Source organism: Canis aureus, chromosome 1 (assembly GCF_053574225.1).
Source record: "Canis aureus isolate CA01 chromosome 1, VMU_Caureus_v.1.0, whole genome shotgun sequence".
NCBI lineage: Eukaryota > Metazoa > Chordata > Mammalia > Carnivora > Canidae > Canis > Canis aureus.
In genome coordinates this window covers 55,525,700-55,540,838 of record NC_135611.1, presented here as the reverse complement: position 1 = coordinate 55,540,838, position 15,139 = coordinate 55,525,700, and the positions used below count along the sequence as shown (strand labels likewise).

General features: G+C 47.5%; 1 protein-coding gene and 1 long non-coding RNA gene across 7 annotated transcripts in view; one reads left to right on the top strand and one right to left on the bottom strand.

Annotated features, from left to right (window-relative positions):
• Positions 1–7,022, top strand: part of UNC93A (unc-93 homolog A) — a 39,958-nt gene extending 32,936 nt beyond the window's left edge. For all 5 annotated transcript variants that reach the window (XM_077899723.1, XM_077899727.1, XM_077899724.1 and 2 more), the window contains one exon: positions 6,242–7,022. In XM_077899723.1, the coding sequence (XP_077755849.1) occupies positions 6,242–6,507 (266 nt within the window). In that variant the 3' untranslated portion in view covers positions 6,508–7,022. The remainder of the gene's footprint in view (positions 1–6,241) is intronic.
• On the bottom strand, positions 3,674–15,015 carry LOC144315280 (uncharacterized). Of its 2 annotated transcripts, none has more exons than XR_013381032.1 (4): positions 14,396–15,015; positions 12,093–14,083; positions 11,641–11,781; positions 3,674–4,439 (listed from the first exon to the last, which is right to left on the bottom strand). It is a non-coding gene; the product is annotated as an uncharacterized LOC144315280 (long non-coding RNA). The 2 variants fall into 2 exon arrangements; XR_013381027.1 differs by lacking the exon at positions 3,674–4,439 and adding an exon at positions 11,161–11,334 and having other exon boundaries at positions 14,396–15,014.
• Positions 15,016–15,139: the final 124 nt, after the last annotated feature.

Genomic DNA, 15,139 nt, shown 5'->3' with positions numbered 1-15,139 from the left:
CCCAGGGTCCCATCTGGTCCCCATTACATTGAGTGGCCACATCTCCTTGGTCTGATCTGTGACCGTTTCTCTTATTTTTTGTTGTTCCTGACCTTGACAGTTCTGGAGAATACTGGTCAGGCATTTTAGAGACTGTCCCTAATTTGAGGTTGTCTGATGTTTCTCATGATTAGGCTGGAGTTATGAGTTTTTGGTAGGAAGACCCCAGAGTGAAATGGGATCTCATCTTCTTTTCTCATCACATCGGTCACTGACTCTATGATCGATCCCTGGTCAGCCTGGCACCTCCAGTACAGAGTGCTGCTCTTCCCTTTCTACTGCCAATTTTGGGGAGCCAGTCATCATGTCTAGCCAACAATCAAGGGAGAGATAATTAATCTCCATCTGCTGAAGGAGGAATCTGTATATCCATTATGTATAATTCCTTCATAAGGAATATTTGTCCCTTCTCCCCAGTTTATTTAGTTTTTATTTAACCATTTGTCTTCATCTCTATGGGCTCATGTATTCATCACATCCTTTAGGTCACAGTCCGGTTCTACGTTACTTACTTTGCTATTCTAATCATTCCAGCTTTGGTCATTGGGATCTTTCTGTTGGCACCTCTGTCCTTCTGACATACCCATCTATTATTGGTTTAGTACTTCCCAGCTTGCTGGCATTACAAACTATTCCAGATCCTTCTCCTGGGCCAGCAGTACCATCAGCCATTTCTCCAAGGACCCTGGGTTCATTTTATTGGATAACAGTGTTAGAAAATAAGATTTGAGTGCTGGGCATGCTCATTGCATCTGAGATGCATCTGAGAGGACAAGGCTTCCAGGGGACAAAGCAGGGAGACCCACACACACACACGTCTGACTCTTTCATTATGTATGTATGTATGTATGTATGTATTTATTTATTTATTTATTTATGAGAGACACAGAGAGAAGTAGAGACACAGTCAGAGGGAGAAGCAGGCTCCATGCAGGGAGCCTGCTGTGGGACTCGATCCCAGGACCCCGGGATCACGCCCTGAGCTGAAGGCAGATGCTTAACCTCTGAGCCACCCAGGGATCCCTGTGTGTCTGTATTTCTGTATCTGCCTGTCTGTAGGTAAGTTAAGCGAAGATAGGTCCACACTGGGGTCCCCGACTCCTCTCGAGCACCACAGGTTCATTCTAGCCCTCCCTTTGCTGATCTGTGACTTCCTTCTCTGACAAGGAGAAACTTGGCTCCTACTGTGCACATCACATTGCTTATTTGTTCAAGCCTAGTCTACATGTGAGGTGACTTCAGAATTGTTGAAATATTATTTTACCTCCTTTCCTTTTCTCCTTAAGAGTATTTATTTTCTCTTCATTCTTCCCACCATATCCTTAAGCAACTGTTGGAAATTGACACAATTAATGTGTTGCTTTTTTTTAAGATTTTATTTATTTATTCATGATAGACACACACACACACAGAGGCAGAGACACACAGGCAGAGGGAGGAGCAGGCTCCATGCAGGGAGTCTGACGTGGGACTCGATCCTGGGACTCCAGGATCATGCCCCGGGCGGAAGGCAGGCGCTTAAACCGCTGAGCCACCCAGGCTGTCCAATGTGTTGCTTTCTTTATGTTAGGATTAAAATCGGATCCAGATTGTAATTTCCTGAAAAGGCCAATTTGGTAATTTATAATCATCACAATCTAAACTTAATCTTGAAATCTAAAGACATCAACCTATAGACCATTAACCACACATTAGCTTAAAGTTAGTGTTGCCGTATTACTAGAAGTTATTACTAGAATATTCATGAAATTGGGGTGCGTTTACTCTGGTACTGCACCTGCTAAGAGCACTGCTGCGCCTATTGGCCACAGAACATAGAAACACCCACCGCTCATAGCCATCGTGTCTCAAACATGGATTTTCCTCACTAGCATCTCATTTATGGATCCAGTTTTAAGTGTCATCCTCTAAAGAAAGACAAGAGATCTTTATTTAGTCAGTTAATTTTTATTTAAATTTCAGTTGGGGGCAGCCCGGGTGGCTCAGCGGTTGAGTGCTGCCTTCAGCTCAGGGCATGGTCCTGGAGACCTGGGACCGAATCCCATGTCGGGCTCCCTGCATGGAGCCTGCTTCTCCCTCTGCCTGTGTCTGTCTCTCTCTGTGTCTCTCATGAATAAATAAATAAAATCTTTTAAAAAAATAATAAATTCCAGTTAGTTAACATACAGTGTTACATTAACTTCAGGTGTAAAATATAGTGATTCAACACTTCCATACAACATCCGAAGTGCACTCCTTAATCCCCATCACCTATTTAACCCTACCTCCCACCCTTGTCCCCTCTGGTAACCATCAGTGTGTTCTCTGTAGTTAAGAGTCAGCTTCTTAGTTTCTCTCTCTCTCTTTCTGTCTCTTATTTTCCTCTTTGCTTGTTTGTTTGGTTTCTTAAATTTCACATATGAGTGAAATCATATAGTATTTATCTTTCTCTGACTTATTTCAATTGGCGTTATCTTTTCTAGCTCCATCCATAGCATTGCAAATGGCAAGATTTTGGGGTGCCAGGGTGGCTCAGTTGGTTAAGCAAACCACTCTTGATTTTGCCTCAGATCATGATCTCAGGATTGTGAAATCAAGCCCTGCATGGGGCTCTGTACAAGGTGTAGGTCCTGCTTGAGATTCTCTCTCTCTCTCTCTCTCTCTCTTTCTCTGGCCCTCTTATCATTAAAAAAATGCCGAGATTTCATTCTTGTTTATTACTGAATAATATTCCATTGTATATAAACACCACCTTTTCTTCATTCATTCACCAGTCAGTGGACAGTTGGGTTCCTTCCGTAATTTGGCTATTTTAAATAATGTTGCTATAAACTAGGGATGTATGTACCCCCCTTTGAATTAGTACTTTGTATTCTTTGGATAAATACCCAGTAATGCAATTGCTGAATCTTAGGATAGCTCTATTTTTAACTTTTTGAGGAACCTCCATATTGTTTTCCAGAGCAGCTGCACCAGTCTGCATTCCCACCAACAGTGCACAAGGGTTCCCCTTTCTCCACATCCTCGCCAACACCTGTTGTTTTATGTTGTTGATTTTAGCCATTCTGACAGGTGTGAGATGGTATCTCATCATGGTTTTGATTTGCAGTTCCTGATGATGGACATCTTTTCATTTACCTGTTGGCTATCTGTAGAAAGACAAGAAATCTTTAAAATAATCTTAGGAGTTACTAAATCCCAGATCTTGTTATTAGACTTACAATGTCGGTGGACTTTTATTAAGGTGGGCACTTCACAGACTCAGATCACGTGGGCACTTTCTTCTGAGCCTTCCAAATGGTCTCTCATTTTCCCAAGCACATGAATGTGGTTTATGATGTATATCTGATATTACATATTTCTGATGGCCTCACCCTCCTGAGTTCCTCCCATGGTAGGCAGACAGCTGAGTAACCAAGTGCCAAGAACCTTCTGAGTGTTGAAATTTCTTTTTTTCTTTTTTTCTTTTTTAAGATTTTATTTATTCATTAGAATACACAGAGAGGAGGGGAGAGAGAGAGAGGCAGAGACACAGGCAGAGGGAGAAGCAGGCTCCATGCAGGGAGCCCGATGCGGGACTCGATCCCGGGTCCCCAGGATCATGCCTTGGGCTGAAGGCAGAGCTAAACTGCTGAGCCACCCAGGCTGCCCAGTGTTGAAATTTCTAAGCAGGGTTGCAAGAGATCTTGCTGTTGGCCTCAAACCTTCCCCCCAGTGCTGGAGAGGCTCCTCTACCCTACATCCCTCCCCTGTGAAATTCAGGGAGGAGGCAAGGGATAAAGGGCAAGAACAGGATGCAAGCTGGTAAAGGAATGTATGAGAAAGTTCCATGTGGGCTCTCCCTCCCACAGCTGCCCATGCAGGAAGGGCATTCCTAGCAAAATCCCTACATCTTTTCAGACTTCAGCTTCCCCCAGGAATAACAAGCTCTGGTCATGGCTCAGATGATGGCTGGTCCCCCTGAGGCTGGGGGCAGACAGAGGGCTCGCTGTCCATCCTTCCCGGTGCTACAGGAGTGATATCTTGGTTTACTCATTGTCTCATTCACGGGCAAACCTGGCACCTTTGCCTGCTTCGTTCTGCTCTGATTGCACATCCTGTGTTACCTCGACTCTCTCCCAGGGTGGGCTTTGGGTAATATAATTAGAAGGAAAGAAGAAGAATAAGCAGCTCTCTTCATGGTAGCTCCACAGGACATTGGCTTGGGGTTTTACCTATTGGTGCTACATTCATGAAGTCATTGTCCATCCACTGGTCCATGTGGTCATTCAATAGTTTCTTTTGCTGACACTTTGAGAGCACTGGAATTATTCTTGATAAGAATGGGACACTTGGTGGGATGTCATCACGGAGAAATTAAATCATCACTTTTGATGATCTTCAGATGTTGTATGGAAGTGTTGAATCACTATATTGTACACCTGAAATTAATATAACACTGTATGTTAACTAACTGAAGAATCACTGGCTGGGTGGGGGGGGGGTCACTGGAGAAGCCCGGCAAGGGGACTTCACACAGGGCCTGCCACATGTGAAGGCACAAGGCACAGAAGTGGGTCAGTGGGGCCATATTGAGGGGCATGCTCAATAATGACAGGCTATGAGCTGGAGTGACAAGGTCAGGTCACAGAGGCACCTGCCCTCATGATGAGATGCTTGTTCTTCTACCCCATAGCCAGGCCAGATCACTGAAGACTTCTCCGTGTGGGAGTGACGTGACATATTTACATTTTACAAAGATTGTCCTAGCAGAAATGTGGGAGTAACATGGAGCAGAGTAAGATAAGAAAGGAGGAAATGGGTCAGTCTGAAGCTGTTGAGAGACAAGGCAGTGAACAGTCCAGATGGGACAGATGGATCACACTGAGAGGGAATCCAAATGTTCGGAGCCCAAGTCCAGTGAATGGGCCATGGGCTTCTTGAGAGCAGACATCGTGCCTTGTTCATGTCTGCAGAGCTCAGTGCTGTGACTGCCATGTAGTAGGTGTAGACAGACAGTGAGTGTTGGTAGAGGGATGAAGAGGACCAGAATCCAGCTTGTGTGACATGTGGGAAAGAGCTGGCTTTGTTTCTAGGCTGAAGAGGAGGTAAGAGAGTCAGGCTGAAGGTTCAGCTCTGGAGAGGGGCTCCATGATGGAGTGAAGTCCCCCAAGGGGACGGAAGCAGAGTGAAGCCTCTGTGCAGGGCCCTTTCTGGGCTATGGTGGATGGAGCACACAAGGAGAGGTGTTCTTGGTGAAGAGGCAAGTCCGTTGGCTGGAGGGGAAAGTATGGTGGCTGGGGCAGCTCAGGAGAGGAGAGAGGATGGGCCAGCACGGGGCACCAGCTGGGATGCTCAGCACGGCCCCGGGAATCAACACTTCTCTGCTGAATGCTTTCAGCTTCCTGGCTGTTAACTCCCCTACACATGGGTCACCTCACTCAAGCCAGCAGACTGGGAGCTTGCAGTTATATCAAACATTTTACCATCTTACAAACTGGAACAGAAACCATTTACTTTCCTCTAGAAGCATTTATCAGGCTGAACTAGCCTGCTAGGGCTGTCAACAGAGTACAACCAGATGGGCGACTGACACAGCAGACATTCTTGTTCCTCGGAACTCTGGAGGTGGGAGGTCCAAGATGTGGACAGGTTGGCCTCTGCTGAGGCCTCGCATCTGAGTGTGTAGACAGCTGCCTTCTCCCTGTGTCCCCACATGGTCATCCTTCTATGCATATCTGTGCTGTGATCCCCTCTTCCTATAAGGACACCAGTCTTGGGATGAGAGCCCTCTCTAATGACCTCATTTACCTTAATCACCTCTTTAAAGGCCCCGTCTCCAAACATAGTTACATTCTGAGGTCCGGGGGTTAGGATTGCTTGTGTTTGTCTTTGCTTTTGGTCTCCAGTGAGGAGCCATGCCTCATCTGACACAGGTCGATCCTCTAAGCAATACTTTACTTTTCTGCGCACTCACACACCAAGTGATCGGCAGGCCTGAGCTCTCGCCAGTGCTAACATTGCTTGAACTCTGTTTCTTTTATGTATGATGGTTCTTCGCTGCTAAAGAATGTCTCCAGACTTCCATAAACATGAAATAATTCTGCTTTTTTAAGAAGGACATGTTTCCTGATTTTGTCGAGAAAATTGGGGAGCAGGAAAGCTGCATTGTTTTCACCAATAATTGAAAAAAAAATCCTTTGAGGTTTTGTAGCAACATGTTCATGCCATGTGTCCTCTGCAGTTCTTTATGGTGTCCTGTTCGAGAAGAACAAGGAGGCTGCCTTTGCGAATTACCGCCTGTGGGAAGCACTTGGGTTCGTCATCGCATTTGGATACAGCACATTTTTGTGCGTCTACATCAAACTCTACATCCTCCTGGGCGTCCTGAGTCTGACCATGCTGGCGTACGGGATTGTTGAGTACCTGGAGGCCAAGAACCCGGGCAGGCCAGTTGTTGCAGAACAGACAAAGCCAACAGAGGAGGCAGAAACAGAGACCGTCATGTGACGGTGACACACGCTGCAGCACAGGAACTCTGTGTCGGCAAGACAGCTCTACCTGAAGTGCCTCAGAGTTTATAGCTGCTTCCTCACAATGGTGTCAGCAATATTTAGCCATCCCGAAGACACAGCATAGTTACCTACCATAATTTTTTCTATTCTAGTACGTTTTCAGTTCACCACGTCACCAGTGGAGATCGCGAGTGTGCAGGAAGGAATCCATGATCTCCAGCACAAGGGCAGAAAGTTGAGTGCATAATCAGCCAATGGGAACTGGCTTAGGTAGAACCAACAGCTTCCACCTGTTCATGTTGTATTCATCGTGCTTGTTGTTTGTAAGAGTCAGAAGGATGTAAAAATAACAAGTCTGACAGTACAATTTTATAATTGGGTAAACTGACATCCAGGCAAGTCAGCTGGCTCCCTCCCAGAGTCAGTGAGTGACAAAGCCAAACCAGAGTTTATGTCCCTTGAAATTTATAAACTACGAGTTTCTAAATAAATGCAACGATGTTAACAACATTTCTCCCATTCAGATACTTTTATCCCAAATACTCGCCTCACTCACACACACCACAGTCATCAGATAAGGGAGCCAGCTTGCTGTAGACTACAATCTGCAGGGCTGACGAGATGATAAGCCTGGACCATGGGCGAATTTGTTACCTGTTACATGCACACCTTCTGATCAGAATCTACATCTACCAAGAGTCTATTCCCACCCTCGTCGTCTTTAGCCAGCTGCTAATGCTGGCCTCTGCCTCCTTCGGAGACGTCTTCCCTTCCCTGGAGCTCAGCACCCTCTGGCACCTCTGCTGGTGTCCCCGGGCTGTGTATTCCTTTCCCTCTTCACCGCACGGTGCTCACCTTTCATCCTCAGTCCTTGGTCTTCACCAAAGCTTCTCCTTTTACGTCCCATGAACGTGGCCCTTCTGCACATTTCTGCACCTCCTATTGTGGACAACCCCCCTCTGACTCCAGCCTGCACCCCAGCCTGACACTCTTCCAGGCCTCTCAGCAAAGTTCTATCAGGTCAAACTTCTGTTTAAAACCTTTCGTACCCTGCCCCCTTCAACGAGGAGAGCTTTGTCCAGTCCCAAGGCCCACAGGAGGATGCCGGGCTCCTCTCCAGGGCACTTTGCTCCAGACCTTTGCTCACAGGCTGCCTCCACCTTGACAACCTTCCTGCCCCCCACACCAATGCACCCAGCTTATGTGGGCTGTCCTCACAAGCCAATGCAACTTACATTCTGTTGTATTTATTTTTTGTACGAGCATCTCCCTCAATTGAACCTTGACCTTTGCAGTGTCGGGATACAATACCAGCAGGTACTTAGTGAATGTTCCATTCATGGTGAAGAAAGTCTGTCAATAATTCAAAGAATTCTTCACCCATTCCTTGGTCTATGAAATTCCAGCCAGACCCTGGCCCCCTCACCCCCTCCCTCATTCAATACTAGTTGAACCCATTATGCTGGTGATGTGGTGGGGACTCAGACACGGCCCTCAGTTTTCAGCCTACTGAGGAGATACGCCGAATGAATAAAACTTTCAGCTGCTGTGAATTAATGTGTACGTGGCCTCTCCAATGTCACTCACCCTCACCTAAATCTCCCCTCAAGTCCCCAGCTTCTCCTCCCTGTCTCCCAGGCCCAGCTGGCCCTCAGCGGCCTTCTTTCCTCGGTCTGTTGGACCAGGGGCAGGCCCTGTGGTTCCCCACCAACTGGTTCACCCACTCTTCCACTGCCTCTGTGTACCCATCACCTACTTCACATCTTCCTAATCTCTCCTCTACTCTGAACTGAGGGCCAGGCCTCCCTTTTGTGTCTCCATGTGAATCATTTCTGCTCTCCTAGGATCAAACAAAATTCCATAACTACTTGAGGCCTTCAGTGATTTTGACAAAAGTGAGTTTTTATGTTCTCTGAATCTTGTGTTGTGGTTTTCCCCTTTTCTGCCACTTACTGCAGGCTGCCTTGCATTGCATTTGCCTGTAAGGTACCTGACCATCTCCAAACAAGGAGTTTGGATTATTTCACAAAAAGTCAAAGTTCAATAGGTATTTGCATAGAAGGCCCTCAGTGAGGGGTAGATGACAAGCCTGGTCCCTCCAACTCGAGGTTTAGGATTTTGTACATAAACGATGTGTGTCTTCTGGATGCACATCAGGTTAAGATAGGCTGATTTGGAACTGATTTTGGTTACTCTCTCAGCTCAGAGCCTTTGAAAGTGAGGCAATCTCACTTCCTTAAGAATCCCTCATGTCTTCCAGAGAAGTCCTTGAAGAGTATCCTGGAGATAATGGGCCAGATTTTCCTAACCCCACCAGGCATCTGCTGAGACACAGATGACACTGAGGAGTATGCCCAGGTCAAAGATCTGGGAAAAGACCCTCAGGCTGAGAGCAGAGCCAGGAAATATAAGCAAAGCCTCACAGAAACCTCTAGGGACACCTGTCCAAGCCAGCATCCAGCATCAGAGCCCAGACATAGGGGGATGCAAGTAATCCTGATATTTTATGTTATTTTATCTTATTTTGCTTTGTTTTTAATTTTTTTTTTTTTTTGGAAGGTTGAGGAGGTGTCCTTGGTAACTGGTGACATTGACTATTTCCTGACCCAAGGGCAGCATGCTGTCGAGTGTCTAAGGGAGGGGGATGGGCTGACCTGACATAAAAGGCAAAGGTTGGACTCTCAGTACCGGTGCTGGGGATGCTCGACCCTCCCTCCCTGAGGGGCCTGCCTGACGTGTTTAGACACTCAAAGATAAGAATGTGAGCAGAGTGCCTGATCTTGGACTTTAGGCCCAAAGACCACCCTCACCTCAATACCACGGGGACAGGGAAACAGTGCAGTATCTTCCAGTGTCCCCGCAGCAAGGATACTGCTGCCTTGAAAATTTTCACTCAAGGCTAAGGGGGTCACCAGAGTTGGGGTCACATGCCTGAGCACATGATCCCGTTTGCTATGGTTGATGCTCACTGGAAAGTGTGCCAGACAACTCTGCTGCCAGGAGCCCAAGGCCCCTTGAGTGACAGGCGGCCTGTAGGTCAACCCTGATGCACACACGGCCTGTGGTCACTTGGGGAGCATTTGGCTGGTGCTAGTGGAGGTTCTCGGTGGGCAGCACTTGCCCATGTGCCCAACCAGCTGCTCGGCTGGGTGTCCTGGGTGTCCTGGCTCTCCCTGAAAGATTGTCTATGACATGCAGGTCTTCTCTTTTCCCTTCATGCTTTGAATTTCTTGATGGGAAGAGTTTGTGAATGTTCCCAGAACCCTGGTGCAGGGCTTGGACAGAGAACCCCCCATAGCTCTGGTCTCCTCTGCCTGGTTAGTGGGTGAAGGATGACAGCCAGTGCCCATGGTCACACCAGTACTTCTGGCCTCACCTGTGCTAGCGCGAAGCCAGAATTGTAGCAGAAAGTAAATGATTTAATCTTGCTGTTAGCATTCCTTCTATACAATGAGAATTATCTCATTTCATAAGGAATCATTAAGACAAAGTGTTGTTGTGAAACTCCATGAAGTGCTATGTGCGATGTGGTGTCCATCCCCTGGATGAAGGTTAAAAGATAGCACTTCCCAAGCATCCCTGGCCTTCATGGAGTTATTACAAACCTTGACTGGGTTTGATCCAACAATCCTAACTCTCTTGACCCAACTCCAGGGCTCAGCAACAAACACATACTTCTGTTACTTGCTCAGAGTAATTAATAGGGGCAAGGCTTAAAAAATCTATAATGTATGGATGTGTGTTACAATATATTATAAAAAAAAAACTCCCTGAAAATTGGAGAGATAGCTGAAAGAAAAATGCTAACTGTAGAAATAACAATGTTAAAACCACCTAATAAAGAGCAATGTGTCAGAAATTTAGGCTTATGGCTACTGGAGAGTCCCTTCAATTTGCTAAAATGAGCCCAAGTCTACTGGTAGCCAAGGCAAAAAAAAAAACCACAGATTATATAATCATCAATCTTGGATGAAAGAAGATTTGTCAGGGTTTTCAAGGAGAATCAGTTTCTAGGTCCTAACATGTAAAGGGATATTCATGCGTGTCCCTGAATGAGGAACATAGGCAGGCACAGCCAACGGCTGATAGACGTCCGGGGGGGAGGGTGTTTTATGGCAGTTTGCTTACCGGGACCCCTGACAGAGGTGGGGCGTATAATGGAAATGGGGTCCTGTGCACACATGGGGGAGGGGATCTAGGAGGCCCTGAGGGGGTGGGGGGATGCTCAGGGATGGCTGGGTCACTCTGCTGCCTTCTGCAGGACACTAGAACCTACTCCAGAGCTAGGGCCAAAGGCCTTCGAGGTCCTACCCTCATCCTCATCCTCACCTGGCTGGTGAGGGTCTCCAGCCTGGGCTTCACATCTTGTGACAGCAGCACTGTGTCTGTCTGTGTGTCTTTTCTCCTCTTCTGAGAAAGACACCAGGCATATTGAGTGGGGGCCCACCCTACCCAGCCTCACCTCGTCTTAACTATACCCACAATGATCCTGTTTCCAAAAAAGCTCATATTCTGAGGTTTTGGGAAGGACACGAATTTGCAGAGGATGCTATTCACCCCAGTACGGAATTCACAAGAGAGAGGAGTGACATGATGTGCCTCAGTTTTTTTTAAATATATTTATTTATTTATTTATTTATTCATGAGAGACAACATAGAGAGAGGCAGAGACACAGGCAGAGGGAGAAAGTCTTCCTGCAGGGATCCTGATCCAGGACTTGATCCCAGGACCCCGGGATCAGGACCTGAGCTGAAGGCAGATGCTCAACCTCCAGGCACCCAAGTGTCTCGATATGCCTTAATTTTAAAAGGCTCACTCTGGCTGTTGGCAAAGAATTGTTATACTATGTCTTGGCAAATTGAATGCCAATAAAAAAATATATATATACAAAAAAAAAGACAAAGAATTAAAAGCCATTGAACTAGGAAGTTGTTGAATCTTTTGAGCAAGAAAGGACAGCAGCTGGTAGCCGGGAGGCTTCCAGAGCTGTGAGTGGAAAAGGTGTGGAGGGCTCAAATGGGGGATGTGCTTGCAAGGCAGGGTCTATGAGATATGCTGAGGCAGAAGGAAAGGTCCCCAAGTTTTAATCACCGAAGAATCAGAAAGGCCAAGTGGCCACTTACTTACACTGAGGAGCCTGCCAGAGGAGCAGGTTCCTGGAGCAGAAATCAAGAGCCTGGTGTTGGTATGTGAGGTCTAATGTTCTCAGACATCCAGGTGGCTCTGGTGAGTGGCAGTGGGACATCTGGGGCTGGAATCTGGGGATGTCTAGGGAGGGAGAGAAACTGGGATGTCAGCACCATAGAGAGGCTGTTAAAATCATGGCTCGGAAGGAGACTGACGGGGTGAGGGGGCCTGAAAAGCAAAGCCCTGCACCTTCCGACTTTAGAGGTCAGGGCAAAGGGGAAGAGCCAGGAAGAAAATGACCAGTGGGACAAACAAGGACCCCTGAAAGAGTGACACAGGAGAGCCCATTAGTGACAGTGTCTCAACGACAGGTCAGCTTTGGTGTCCACTGCTGGGGGATGTGATCAGATGGTGGTGGGAAACAGATCGCTGGTTTGGCAAAACAACGTCACCTGTGTCTGTGGCCAGAGCAGCTCAGATGAAGGCCTGAACCAAGTGGCTCAACCAGAGGAGAGAAGTGAAGATGGGTGGGGGGATCTCCAGTCCTTTCCTGAGACTCTCTCCGGAAGCGAAGCAGCAGCTAGAGACTGATGTGGGGGCCGAGGATTGTGACGCAGCTGAAATGTTGGGCATTAAGTTTATTCTAGTTCAAATTCCTTAGGTGATAATGATGAGAAACGCAGGAATAATCACCAAGGTTAAAGACTCATCTGGGTCACAGAGCCGATTAGTTAAAGAAATGGGACAGAACTTGATTTCTTAACTCCCGGTTGTTTTTCTACTAAAAAGCGTAGCTGCTGAGGGACTCCAGATGTTATTCTTCAACTAAGATAGATGCATTTAATTTTTGCAGAACTTTCTGTTGAATTTTAAAATAAAGACAGGAAATGTACAATTATACAAGTACAACTTGATAAAATTTCACAAACTGGATACAACCATATAACCAACACCCACAGCAGGAAACAGAACACCTGCCGCATGGAGCCCCATGGGGATCAATTCTATCACTTCCTCTGAGGGCAACAACTTCCAAACCATGGATTCTTTGTTATACCTAACTATATGTATTTCTCTCTTGATTCCATTTGATTGTAAAAGGATCATGTTTGTAAACGTCCTTCAAGAAGTACTGAAGTGATCATAGCAACCGATGAAAGTCCATTCTCAGTAAATATTCACCATCTTACTACTGAACCAGGTGCTGTGCTAGGGATAGTAGCTTCCAGGGAATCTTAATCGGAAAGTGTCAAGAGCTTGGTCCCTGCTTGGGAAGATCTGCAGGGGCGGGGAAGATTTCCAGGTTCCCGTTGATCATGCTCTTTTTCACATCGTTCTACCTTGGGCTTGAAAGATGGAAAGATTCTTTCTCCATCAATCACATGGGGGATGAGTTTCGACGCTCACTTGGTGGATAGGACTGAGGTATTAAAGAAAGGGAAAAGTCTACTTATTGGTTCAATGTTTCCTTGGACTCTGCCAAAGTTCTAGATTTAAACATCATAATGAACTCAGCTTATTCTAGATCTTATCAGAGTAGCTGAGTGTGTCCTGGTGCAAGGAACACTTGCACCTGAAGGTGAGACTCCATTGACACCATGAACAGCGCACACTGCTGAGGTCCCAGAGCCTCAGATAGCAAGCCCCAACCCCGGGAAATAGTGCAAGTGGTCCCAGCGGGGATGGGGTGCTCCTCTGGCTCCCTTCTCTGACCCCAAGGCCCAAAGTCCATGTGGTCAGCCACTAGGAGGCTCTCAGCTTCCCTTAGGCCTTCCGTGTCAGAGGGGTACAGGATCCCACTGCAACACCATCCAAGGGAGAATTGAGCCCAGTGAGAAATTCAGAGACACCACCCAGGGGAAGAACGTGGAAAAGACATAGTTTGGGGAAATGAGTTTGCTCACGGTGTTTGTTTTGGACGAAGCCAACATGTTTCATCTGGTAAGTGCGCCCCGCATCGTTTTACTGCTTGAATTACCAGTAATCTCGCAAGCTGACGTAAACATCTCGAACTGAAGGGGACAATTTTAAACGAATGAACGAATTCAGAATTTGTAGCTCTCTAAACTAGATGATTTCGGCCTACAAATCCTAACTTGCATCTGGATTGCCAACCCTGCGTCTGTGCATCACTTGAAATCACAGCCAACGCCACCGTCGTTGACGCTCGTGAAGACAGCTGGGGGATGGGCTCCATCATTCTGTTTTTATATTATTTCCCGGCACATATGGCTGCAGGGTAACAGTAAATAATTAACAACGACTGAACACGTCAAACCAAAAAAGAAAAATGCCTGGTAGGCTGCAGACAATGAATTACTTTTATTCTTGGTTTGCTAATTAGGAAATCTGTGGTGTTTCCCTGCGCCTGGCACGGCGTAGCCCACGTCTCCGGCTGTTGTGTTGAGCAGTTTTATATATCACGTGAAGGAATTTATTGGTCCTGCAAGGGTGTAACAGTGTCTGTAATTAAATACTTGGCATTGAAACATTAAACATTAATCAACAGAGTAGTAAGATGCCGGAGCCTGAGTGAGTCAAGTACAAAGATCCCACGTAGAGGTGCCTCTACGCAGAAATGCTGGGCGGATTCTCTTGGTGTCGTCCCAAAGTCCACAGGTGGGGCGAGCAGGCCCCAGGGGACAGAATGCGGGTGTGGGGGCAGCGCACAGCCTCGAGGGAAGGACAGGGCCGACTGGGATCCCAGGGGTACACTGGCTTAAAGGAACAATAAAGATTCATTTTGGAAACTCACCTGTTTTTCTGTGGAAATGACTTATTTTGAGATCCCACCAGGGAAAAGCACGAGGAGATCCCAGGCAGTCCCCAGGGGAGCCCACCTGCATCTTCTCGCTGCCCCGCGTCCTCAGGTTTGCAGCTGATGGGGCCCCTGAGCTCCGGGCTGAGTGTGGTCCCCACAGAAGGAAGAAAACCCTTGAGAGGAAGATAGACGAGACACAGACAAGCCCGGGTCCACCTCCCATGGGCTTCTGAAGCCCTCAGCCCCTGAGTTCCTGAGGTGATGTGCCCCCTTTGTGAGGAGAGCAGGCTTGCATCACTGAGCCACCAGCACTGGCGCTTCCAGCTCTGCCCCTGGGCTCTGCAGTGGCTGAAGGCAGACCACAGACCCCCTTGGAAGCAGGGCCTGCCTTCCTCACACCGAGCCGGGCTCAGGGACAAGTGCATGGACATCACGCCCAGCCCTGGACGGGGCCGCAGTGTGGGCCTCCATCCCCAGACCCACCCGTCTGTGAAAGCACAGGGGGCCAGGGCCGCCAGGACCAGCCACCGTGCGCTTTGACCGGCGGGGCCCCTGCGCTCCAGATACCTTGTGACTCCAGGGGAATAGCACTCAGTCCCTGGCTGGGTTGTGTGGCTTCAACACACTTTCAGTCCAGGAAACACATAGAGTGCCTACTGTGTGCAAGGCCACAGCAATAGGAAGGGCAGGGCCAGCCCATTGTGTGACAGGTGGGCAGGAGGAGGGCACTCTGTGGCA